At 42.8% G+C, this 12712-nt stretch overlaps 1 protein-coding gene across 5 annotated transcripts in view; it reads right to left on the bottom strand.

Annotated features, from left to right (window-relative positions):
* The window catches only part of LOC117051320 (microtubule-actin cross-linking factor 1-like), a 145213-nt gene that overhangs the window by 23213 nt on the left and 109288 nt on the right, over positions 1-12712 (bottom strand). For all 5 annotated transcript variants that reach the window (XM_033157598.1, XM_033157602.1, XM_033157597.1 and 2 more), the window contains one exon: positions 8650-8742. In XM_033157598.1, the coding sequence (XP_033013489.1) occupies positions 8650-8742 (93 nt within the window). The remainder of the gene's footprint in view (positions 1-8649; positions 8743-12712) is intronic.

The following is a 12712-nucleotide window of genomic DNA, read 5'->3' as shown; positions in this document are numbered from 1 at the left end:
CAGATGGAGGGCACCAGACTGAAGAAGGGTACACTTAAAATAGCACCCACCGCAAAGTTTAATCATCCTGTTTATTTGTTTTATTGATCTTTTCATTGGCACTAACATGTTTTTCCTGCTATAAATATTTTAAAATATTGATGAAATTCCATGTAAATGAAAGTGTGCTGTAGTTGAGTAATACTATAATCCTATACTGTACTGTTTTGTTTTGTTTTAAAGGAGGATGGGAGACTTTCTAGTCACAACTGCTAACCACATTAGCTAGAAAGACAATGACTGGAAAGGTGGTTTTTTATCGTCTCCTTTTTATAATTGCCATTATAGTGTTCTGGTACTCTTATTTAAGTGGTATTTCATGATTAAAAGAAAAGAAAAAAGCCAGAAAAGTGTTAGCACTAATTTAAAAAAGAATGATTCAAATAAATAAATAGAGTGATAAAATGGTACCACCCACCCCACAAAGCTTTCAGTGCATTACGTGCCAAATTTCAGGTGGACATTCAGGTGAATTGGATCTTCCCAGCCAAGGCAGCTCTTATCATTTGATATGGACAGAGCAGAACCAGTTAAATATACCAAAAGCCAGACCCCAAAATGAACAAGAGCTTCAACAATGTGGAGAATCACTTATCATATGCATCTAGCTCACAGGGACACAGCAACATGCATTAGCATTAGGAGCCCATATTTTAAGTGTCACTTTCATTGTTGTGGGCACCAAATGGTAAATATGAGGAGAAGTTACATGTCTGGGGGCACAGATTGCTACTTAGTTGATGTGATGTGGTGTATTAATCACCTAATCCAAAAATAGTCACCAGGTGACTTACGGAGGGAGAGAGAGAGAGAGACAGAGACAGAGACAGAGACAGAGAGAGAGACACACACACAGAGAGAGAAACAACTAAAAAGCCTCAATAATCACAACAGTGAAACATCAGAATGTGGGTCACAATAACCTGTCACAACAGAGCAGTTAAGAAATACCTATAATACATACTATAATACCTATAATATGTATAATTACTTTTTAATGATTATCTTTTATATGTGTTTAGCTTTTTGTATTTTATCTCTATTGTGCATTTTTATCTATAAGCAACCTTGAGTCCTGGTCTGGGGTAAAAGGTAGGATATAATAATAATAATAATAATAATAATAATAATAATAATAATAATATCAATCCCATCCTTCCAGTCGTCCTTCCTTATTCACTCTACTTAGCCCAACCCAGAAATGAAAATATAACAGGTAGAGCCAAAGGGAAGTAGGCAAGACAGCTGCTCAATATACCCCCCATGAGATTTATTTTATTTCTTTGTTTCATAAAATTTATATACCGCTTGATTGAAAAAACAACAACCTCAAAGCAGTTTTCAAAAACATAACAACGATAACATCGAGAAAAATCAACAACTATACTTTAAAACATGCAAAAAGATAAAATACTGCTAAGCGATTAAAATAATCTCAACTTCCTAAGCATCCTGCTTAAACAAGAACGCTTTTAGCAGGGCCTGAAAAAGAGTACTGTGAAGAAGCCTGCTTGATCTCAATAGGCAGGGAATTCCAAAGTACAGTTGCTGCCACACTGAAAGACGGAGTTCTTACAAACGCTTACAAAATGTATTATGTAGCACCTGTAGCAATGGCCTACAATGATGGCCTCCACACTGAGGTAAAGCAAGGTGGCGGGGGGGGGGGGCTTCTATTTGGAAAAGGATGCAATACAAGAATGCAATTCAAAATCGAGCAGTCTAAACAAGTCAAGGATCCAAGCTTGGCTCCCCAACACATCACCTGTGGGCCATGATGTACCCACAAAAATATTCCCTGGCACCCATGCAGCACTGCACTCTGCTGCCTTTCTCAAGCTGCTCAAGAGTAGCAAGCAAGCGCTGCCATCCCCGTCTTCCTTCTGCTGTCCCCCCCCAACACACACACTGTTGCCATGGCAACAGCATGACCCAATGGGAAGCCAGATCCTTCATGCCTCTGGCCAACCTGACTGAGGGAGGCAGGGCAATTCTGAGTCTCTGTCCAATGGGGGATATGTATGGAGCCTGATGAACAACTTGAAAGAGGGCAGAAACTCTGGCAGAGAGTTGAGGGAAAGATCCCTATGAAGGGGCCCTCCTTGCACATAAGACCAGCAGCACTGTCAGGGGCAGGACTTTGGTACAAATGTTCAGGGCCCCTCGCAGTGGAATGAGAAGGGGGACCCCCAAATGCAGCAGGGCTGCAATGCCACATTTTGAACTCAGGCCATATTTGCACCATACACCTAAAACACTAGGATACTCCTGTCAAAAGTAATGGCTTCCCTCAAAGAAGTCTTGGAACTGTAGTTTATTAGGGGTGCTCAGAGTTGTCACTGTGGGGTGTCCCAGATAGAATGAGAGAAGGAAAAGGCAAGGGGGTGGATAGGTTGTCAGGGGGAGCTTTGGGAGGAGGGGTGAAGAAGCATCTACTATCTTCAGAGGTTCCATGCACCTCTGACAATTTGGAGGAAGAGCATTTGCCCGCACTCTGATCCCACCAAGTTCAATGGAACATATCCTATACCACCACGTAGTACTGTTGCAATGACATGGCAAAGGCGCTGGTTTTTAAAATGATGAGAAAGGAAGGGTGGAATTTTAAAAAGCTCCCAGAGCACCTCGTGGGTAGGATATTAATTTGGGGAAATTATATATTATATATTTACAGTTGTACCTTGTTTTGTGGCCGAGATCCTCTCTAGATCTGTGCACGTGCGTGCAACGGTTTGCGCTTCTGCGCATGTGCGAAGCACGATTTAGCGGTTCTGCGTATGCGTGAGCAGCAATCCCAGAAGTAACCCGTTCCGGTACTTCCAGGTTTGCAGCAGACGTTCGCTGGAATGGATGCTAGACGAGGTGGACGTTCGTGGAGGTATTACTGTAGTTGTGAATTGGGGGTAATGATAAGCGGGGGTGATTTTCTGTTATGATGTATCTTAATTATTGTTTTTAAGTGGTTTGTTTTTCTTACTTTGTACTTTGTAATGCTTTTAAATGCATAAGCCACCTTGAATTCCAGCTTAGGAGAAAGGCAGGATATACATACTAATTTATTATTATTATTATTATTATTATTATTATTATTATTATTATTACTTCAGAACAGGATCTGTGTGGGAAATTAATTAGGGACAAATTAATTTAACAGGGACTCCATTTGGTCTATATATGCAGTTCTGCTACAAGAAAAAGCACTGGATGCATGCTGAGAGTGAGTGCCTGAAGCACTAAGATTTCTAATGTTGCAAATAATATTCTTCCAATTACAAGGTGTAGAAAGACTGTACTGCACTGCACCCCAACAGCAAAGGCGTTGGCATACAGTCTTGAAAATCCTGGAAAGGAGGAGGGGATACAGAGTGATACAGAGTCCAGCATGAAATTATGGAGCCCAAGAGTCCTGTTTTGCTAAATTTGTTTCCTACCTTTCCATCAAAAGGCACTCTTTAAAAACTAATACATTTATGGCAGCAAAAGCTTTTGATAATAAGCAAGGTCTTGCTTCAGCACATGCATGAACAATGAAGTATCAAATATTATAAATTACATAGTTTTTGTTGTATGCTGAAGATGCAACTGATAAATATACTTTAGGACCAACCCTGTTAACTTTTTCGTAATCTGTTTCAACTGGTCTTGATATTGTGTTTTTAAATTGTTGTGACCTGTTCTGGGACCTCACAGTAAAGGGTGGCAAGAAAAAAGGGTAGGGCAATTGTGGCAGGACAGGGTTTGGGAGTGTTCAGATGCACTACCTGTCTATCCACATGGTGTTCATTTATTGTTCTCTTTCAAGAAAATTATCACAATATGCTTGTCAAAGCAGTGTTGAGGAGTAATTTTATTAACATATTAGAGCAAGATTTCACATTACACAAATAAAGGATGTCCCATTTAAAAAATAATAATCTGTTTCTTTCTTCTTTCATCTGTATATGTACAACTAACTGACTTTGCCATTGGTCGGGAGTGATATACTTTGCCAAGCCACTCTCTCTACAGATATTTTTTGCCCTCCAGAACCTCCCAATGCACATTGCATTACTTTCAATTAGATGCCCATTCAGATGCTCAGCCCCATTGGCATTCTGACCCAACTACTCCTAATTTAGCTTTCCCCAACAGAAGCTGGATTGGGAACAAAAGTCTTCCAGCACAACACTAGTCGTTGATGAAAGGGCCAACACAGAGTGGCAAAGAGGGACTAGCAGACCAGTTGCCTGTGCTTGGATAAAGCTGATGCTTCCCCTCATCCACCCACATGCAGAAACAGAAGGCTGTGAACAAGGCAACAATGGCTGCAAATAGATATTTGAAGATGGTTTCCTCTTTTCCAGGCTAAATATACCCAACTCCCTCAAGCATTCCTCATAAGGCTTAGTTTCCAGACCCTTTATCATCTTGGTCAACCTCCTCTTCATATGTTCCAGCTTGTCAACATCCTTCTTAAGCTGTGATGCCCAGAACTGGACACAGTATTTCAGATGTGCTCTGACCAAGGCAGAATAGAGCAGGATTGGGACACTATGCTTCTGTTGATGCAGCCTAGAATAGCATTAGCTTCTTTTGCTGCTGCATCACACTGTTAACCGATAAAATAAATTAAAAAATTCTTTCCAGTAGCACCTTAGAGACCAACTAAGTTTGTTCTTGGTATGAGCTTTCGTGTGCATGCACACGAAAGCTCATACCAAGAACAAACTTAGTTGGTCTCTAAGGTGCTACTGGAAAGAATTTTTTTTATTATTGTGTTTTGACTATGGCAGACCAACACGGCTACCTACCTGTAACTGTTAACCCTTGTTAAGCTTGTGGCCCGCTAAGACCCCTAGATCCTTTTCGCATGTACTACTAGCAAGCCAGGTGTTCCCCATCTCATATTTATGCAGCTGGTTCTTTCTGCCTAAGTGCAGAACCTTACACTTGTCCATACTGAAATTCATGTTGTTAGTTTGAGCCCAGTTCTCCAATCTGTTAAGGTCATCTTGAATCTCAACTTTGACTTCTGCAGCTACCCCTCCAAGTTGGGTGTCATCTGCAAATCTGAGCTCATTTTCAGCTTTGGCCCACCTTCTCCCTGCAACTGTTAGCTACTACATGATTAAGATCTAGTATTATGAGAGTGGGAGAAAAACTTTTCTCTATCCACATTCTCGATGCCAAAGCATAATTTTATAAACTTCTATCATGTCACCTCTTACTCGCCTTCTCTCTAAACTAAGAAGTCCCAAGCACAGCAACCTTTCCTCTTAGGGAGTCGCTGCACCCCCTGACCATTTTGGTTGCCCTTTTCTAAAACTTTTCCAACTCTGCAATATCCTCTTTTGAGGTGAGGTGACCGGAGCTGTACATAGTATTCCAAATGTGGCTACAACACAGATTTGTTCAGCAACACACCAGGTTTATGTCTTCTTCTAGCTATCTAATCTAATAATAATAATACAGTGGTACCTCAGGTTACAAACACTCTGGGTTACAAACTCCGCTAACCCGGAAGTAGTACCTCAGGTTACAAACTTTGCCCCAGGATGAGAATGGAAATCGTGCACGGTGGCAGCAGGAGGCCCCACTAGCAAAAGCACGCCTCAGGTTAAGAACGGTTTCAGGTTAAGAACAGACCTCCGAAACGAATTAAGTTCGTAATCCAAGGTACCACTGTAATAAATAATAATAACAGTAATAATTTTGTACCCAACCCATCTGACTGGGTTGCCCCAGCCACTCTGACTCCAAGGTTTTATTCTTGGCCTGTCCCTGCCAATTCAGACCCCATGAGAAAATATATGTGAGATTAAGAATCGTTGCCCCAACATGCAGCATTTTACACTTGTTTGCACTGAATTGCATTTGCCATTTTACTGCCTGTTCACTCGGTTTGGAGAGGTCCTTTTGGAGATCTTCACTATCTCTTTCTGTTTTAACGATCCTGAACAATTTAGTTTCTTCAGCAAACTTGGTCACCTCATTGCTCACCTATAACTCTAGATTTTTAAGCACCGACTAAAAACCACAGGTCCCAGTACTGATCCTTGGGGTACTCCACAAGACAGCCACATTGCCAAAAAAGAATCCCCATAATTCCAATTTGTTGGGGGGATGCGAAGGAGAGAAAGGGATTCATCTTGAATTGCAACAAGCAATTGATATCCCAGAAAACTCTCCAGTTGGGAGCTGTTAAGCTCTAGCCAAGCTCATTCTCGTTGACTAGTTTTTCTCCAGGGCTGGTAGCTGTTCTCATATAAAGTCAGTGGAGCAGCAGGGACCCTGAAGCACTTCCTGGGCACCAAAAATGCAGGCTCACAGAGGCCCACTGCCATCAACCCCTCCAGTTCTTCCATCCCCTTCTTTCTCAGTACAGCAACACCATCTAGTGTCCACAGACAACAAAGATCCCTCACATCCAATGTGGAGGTTTTTTTTTTTTGGTGGGGTGGGGAATCAATACCTTTTCCAGCAGTATATGTAAGATTTTGAAGCCAACAACCTCAAAATCAGCCTTTGGCAGCCTGGCGCCCTCCAGGTGTCCTTTTGAATTGATTTGTATGTAAGCCCACTCTGGGAGCCTTTTGAGCTGAAGAGTGGTGTACAAATGCTCTAAATAACTAAATAATAAATAAATAAATAAATAACCCTTATAAAATACCATTAAAAACAATGCAGAATGATACTAAAAATGACTGGCTCATCTTAAAAATTTAAAGGCCTGAATCAGCCATCCTGCCAACATGAATCCTGAATGTGGTCTCCAGGCACTGTCCAGACCCAAAACTGATTAGCTTCTGCAAGGGGGTTGTCCTCATGATCTCTACACTTGGGAATATGTTGCGGCCCAGCCTGGGCTAATCCTCCTTCACACCCAATGTGGTAGACGGAATGATCCGTGATAATCTTCCACTCCAAGTCCAAGTGTTTCTGGGAATTCCAAACTCTTTGTGGACTCTTTCTTGGTTTAAAATGTTGGCCTGTATCTAATTAGTACAGAATTGCAGTATATGTGTAGATGTCACTTGTTTTGGTATCTGCTGTGCCTTCTTTTGCTATGATCGTTCAAAATGAGGAATTGTGTGTGTGTGTTTTAAAGAGGCTTCTAGTCCACACCTAGCCGCCATGAGGAGGGCATCTACTTCGACAAAATCGGATTCAATGGCACACACACACTCACTCACTCACTCAGTTGCCATCAAATTTGCCCCACTTCCTAGCAAAAGTGAACCAGGTTTCCATTGGTGAGAGGAGACAGTGTGGGTGGAAGGAGGTGTCCACACATGGATTGCCAACAGTACCATGTATGCAGATTGTAGGGCACAATGTTCATCCCATGGGGAGCATTCAAAGCACCTGTCCCAGCAGAATGCCACAGAGAGGAAAACCTCACATCCATCAGATAAAGGGGTGGAGACAAATATCTATTTACTCAGTTCTACAAGAAACATGTGAGCTACCAGAACTACTCAAGAGAATGGCATGGATGGTCCCCTGGTCCAATTGGCATCCCATGGCAGTTCCTGACAGCCTTCCCACACAAGGACCACCACCCAGGCATACCAACAGCAAGGCGACACACTGGTCACTCTATCACAGCAGAGTTCATGACCAAACAGCTGCTATGCCTGAAGGCACTTCTCAACTGACACCATCCAGGTGTTGTGGGGATAATCCAATTATAAAATATAGCCATTTCTTGCAACCAAATAATGAAAAGCATGCAGCCAATAATGTGCATGGTGTAACTTGCTTGCAAATTTATGAGCCGACAAAGGAGAGAAATGGAAAGACCTGGGGTCAGTCCCCCCCCCCCGGCCATAGACTTTGCATGTGACCTTGAGCAACACATGGGCCAGCTGTGAAATGGAAATAATGTTCTCCTTATGGCTGCACTAGGAATATAGTATTATTTGCATTCTCCCATGCCAGGGGTAGGAAACCTCTGGCCCTTTATGTGTTGGACTCCAGCTCCCATCAGCCAATTAAGGATGAAAGGCACTGCAGTCCAACAACATCTGGTGGACCAGAGGCTCCTCATCACTGTCCTATGACAAAATTACTTTGTAAAAACAAATAACCACCAACACACGTGTTGAGATGTTCAGACCCTAAGCAGAGACCCAAACTACCAAGCTGAGGAAGCACAGCTGCCTCAGATGCTGAACAAAAATCCTAGGATTTTTTGTGAGCTCCTAGATTAATTACAGAAAATTATTTTGGGAGGAACACTGTCCTATTAATGTGGGATCACAGCATCCATCCTTCAAAGACACAGTAATTTCCAGATTCCATCCCCAGTACTCCAAAAAAACTCCAAAGATCTCCAGCTCAGCTAAGCAAACAACAGCCTTCCCAATTACTTCATTGCTGATCAAAAGGCCTGTATACATGATCACATGGTCAGTCATTAATGGATGAATTATGCAAACAATCAGCAAGAGCAGCTGCATATCCTCCAATGTTCTGGTCTCCATGACACTAGGATATGCTAACAGACCAATTAGGATTCATCATAAAATGCAGACCTCACCCTACAGATGTTAAATTGAGCTGGATCCTGGATGCAGTATCCATCTCTTTCTATCTGATGTTCAAAGATGAGAGAAACCAACTTCTTACCTGGAAATGCAAGATGATGGTCCAGATCAGTCCCAGTGTCAGCTTGGGGTTCCCATCCGTTATGTCATCATTGCGAATGTTCACCAGCTTCACCTGGAGGGCAAACAAACATGAAGATGTGGGTGGAAAGCAGAGAGTGCTGACTGCTGCCTCATTGCCTAGGACAGCCTTCCTCACCCTGGTGCCTTCCATATGTTTTGGACTACAACTCCCATCAGTCTTGCTGATGAAGTTGTAACTGAAAACACGGGGAAGGCACCAAGATGGGGAAGGTTGACAGCCTTGGGAACCCAGAGGCATCATGCTGGTTCAGATCAAAGGCCCACATAGCCCATCTGGAGGTCCATGCAACCCCAGGTGCCTGCAGGAAGACCACAAGCAGGGAAGGCAGCATGGCAATACCCATGCCACAAGCATGTGAGCACAGGAAGCTGCTTCATACGGAGCCAGATTATTGGCCTATCTAGCTCAGTAAAGTCTTTTTTGACTGGCAGCAGCTCTCCAGGGTCCCAAGAAAAGGCCTTTCCTTATCTGGGTACAAGATATTAACTGCAGATACTGCGGATTCAGCCTGAAACCCTTTGCACAAATTGCATATATTCATTATCTTGCTATTTATTCAGAATATTTAGTGTGGCGGCAACAACCTTGCCTATTGATATCAGGCAGTCACATTCACTGTATTCTTTTTGGCACTTGCTGAAGACATTCTCTTATTTAGACTACCGGTAGCTTACCCAGATGTTAATTTGTTTTAGTCTATTCTATCGTGGTTCTAACTTTCTGTAAGTCTTAAATTATGGCTGTAATTTTTTTAGTGGTAATTTTATTGCTTTGGTCTTTTTTATATGCATATTTTATGAAATAAAATAAATAGATATTTATTATACATGACAATGGATCCTGTGCTCCTTTGCATAGCAGAGAGCTGCACTAGATGAACCTTGGGCTCCCTTCCATCTCTACAATTCTGGGGTATATACACTCGAACAAGTCTAACCCCACTTCCTTATGGTATTAATACTGCTTCTGGGTATTACCTGCTGCTATACCATTCATTTCTACTTGTTTGTTATTCCCCCAAAATATTCTCCCCAAAATGAATATGGAGGCCTTGTTTTATTTACCATGACTAATAGCAGTTGCCAGACACCCTCCTCCAAAAGTTGTCCGCTTTTTTAAAAGCCATTGCGGTAGCAAGCTCCTGAAGTCAGTACTATTCAAAGCAAAGAGCCCCGACAGGGTGGGTCGCTCTAGGAAGGGCATGATGCCCCACTTTCATCTCTGGAGGCATTTCTCTTTCACTGGGCCAACCTGGCACCTTTAGGAGGCAGGTTCTCTCCCTCCCTCTTCGTTATGCTTTCATTCTGTTCAAATACATAATGCCTATACAGCGTGTGCCAATATTAACATTAAAAAATAGGCCTGCTCAGTGTTTGCATTTTGTCTTGTATTAGGGTGTTACTAAAGCCAATAGCCTGATGCAGCTCAACAGCGCCACCTAGAGTGTCTGGGATTTCTGGACCCCTACCGTGAAGAAGGAACAAGCATATCCTAGCGGCAGAAAAACAACAAACAACAAAAACTGTTGGATAAAATAAACATAAGGAAACCACAAGCCATCAGCTCCTTGCATTCTAATCACAGCAAATTTGAAATTGGTGTTTCTTGAGACTTCTGAAGCTCTGAGAAATATGTGTATGACTATAGACTGGCCATGTTGAAAATCCTGGCCCATAAGAGTGGCTGTGCTGTCAGTTGATTTGGGTGTGTTTGTGTGTCTGGTTCCTATGTCAGTACTATGGCCAGTACCTACGGCCAGTACCTATGGCCCTATTACATACTCAAGAAGACAAATTTATAGAAAAAATGGTACTTTTTATTAATTACAGGATTTTTTAAAAAATGACAATACAGCATCATATAATTCTTTTCCTTTGTGGTATAGTGGTTAGAGTGTCATATTAAGACCTGGGAAACCAGGGTTCGAATCCCCACTCAGCCATGAAGCTCACTTGGTGAACTGGGGCTGGTCACTGCCTCTCAGCCTAACCTATCTCACAGGGTTGTTTAGGGGATTAAATGAGGATGGAGCCTGGTGCTGATAACACCAAGGTTGCAGGTTCAGTCCCTATGTGGGGCAGCTGCATACTCCTGCATTGCAGGGGGTTAGACTAAATGATCCTCAGGGCCCCTTCCAACTCTGATTCTATTAAATGATTAAGGGGGAAACCATGGATGTCACCATGAGCTCCTTGGGGGGGGAGTGGGATAGAAATGCAATAAATAAAATAATAATAATAATAATATGATTCTTCCTCTTCCTTTCTTTCCCTGTAATTTATTATCAGCCATAATCCTAACTTCTTCTTCTTTTTAAATCTACAAGTCTGACTTATCACTTTCAAAAATCTAAAGGAGTATAAGGAATGTTATGATGAAACAACTATCTGAAAATGCCTATGTGGGTATCAAAAGTAGTTCCTGAGAATCAATGAATGAATGAATGAATGAAAACACACCCACACACACATACACCCCTTGGGTTTTGAAACTACATCCCTTCATGTGTGCAGACTCAACCCAGTGTCTGCCCTCTCCCTCTGTATATGCCTTCCTTTACCCCTCCTCCCCCTCTCTTCCTCTGCTCCTCCACCTCTATGCAGATTTCAAATGGAGGCACTTGTGCAGAGCATAACCAAACAGCAAGCTGAGTGGTAGCTCTGCAGCCTCTAAAACTCCTTAGCTATAGGACACATATGCGCAGGTATTTGAGAGTGCGCATCAGCTGGCAAGTCTTCAATGCTGCCCCTTGGAAAGAATCCCTCAAACAACAGTGTAAATACACAAATCTGCTATTGGTCTATTTGGCCCAGTACTGTCTAACTCAGCCTTTGTCAGCCTGGTGCCCTCCAAATGTTTTGGACTACAATTCCCATCAGCCCCAGCAAAAACATCTGGAGGGCACCAGGTGGGGGAAGGCTGGCCTAACTGGACCAGCAGCAGCTTTCTAATGGATTTCTCAACCTCATTGCTGGAGGTCCTCAGAGATGGTGGCGACTGAATCTGGGACACAACATGCACAGACCACATGCTCTAGCACTGAGCAAATAGTTCCCCTTCAAGCTCCACTACACTGCACAGTGGGGAGTGGCTTTGCAGTAGGATCAGGGAACCTCCTCTCCATGAGTGCACCGAGGTCCCTGCTTTGTTTCACATATCCCATTTCTCCAAGGGCTTCTGCTCATACTGTATATTTCACGGCAGTGTTTTAGAGCTGCCTTTCGCCAGTCTGATTTAGATTGCTTATCCCTTCACCGCCTCCCATGCTATCTTTTAAAAAATCTGCCGACCACGTAAGATGCAAGCCCAAACTTGCTCACCCCACCCCTCTGCATTACACAACCAACCCAGTTAATAAAACCTCAGACCACAACTGCCTCAGGACCTGACACTGGAGGAAATGCTTAGTTTATCCACAGAGTTTTGGAACGGAGGCAGGGTGGGGAGAGGCTTCAAAGGTGAAATGCTTCTTCAAAGCCCAGCCAATGGCTGAGGAATAGTTGACAACGATGCTCTCTTGCACCAAACCCCATAATGTGCTCACAACGGTTTTCTGAACCATTGATCACAAACGTGAACTGCATTATGGTCCATAACCAACTCTGAAGTTCAGCTGAAACTTGCAGAACTGTGACTTGCATTCATAAGGATTTATTGGCCCTGAGCACATTGATAGTCGATGGCGGTGCAGTAGGGAAAGAAGACCTTAGGGACTCAAACTGTCTCAGTGCCAAAATATGTGCCTTTCCATCTTAAATCTTCTCCTCTCCCATCACTCCAAGACTTCCCACACCCTGCTGAATGGAAGCCCTTAAGACCCAAATTACTGCTGGCACTGAGAGGACCAGAATGTTTGGGTACAGCAAGGATCAAACCAGGAGCTTGCAGGTCAGGGGCACCTTCCTGCCTATGAATATTCACTGGGAGGCACTTTCATTGTACCGTTTTTGATAGCAGCTAATACCTTTTGTTGCTGTTGTCTCTATTTTGATAATTTGTT

Source organism: Lacerta agilis, chromosome 8, assembly GCF_009819535.1.
Source record: "Lacerta agilis isolate rLacAgi1 chromosome 8, rLacAgi1.pri, whole genome shotgun sequence".
In the NCBI taxonomy this organism is placed as follows: Eukaryota; Metazoa; Chordata; class Lepidosauria; order Squamata; family Lacertidae; genus Lacerta; species Lacerta agilis.
This window is presented reverse-complemented; position numbering and strand designations above follow the sequence as displayed.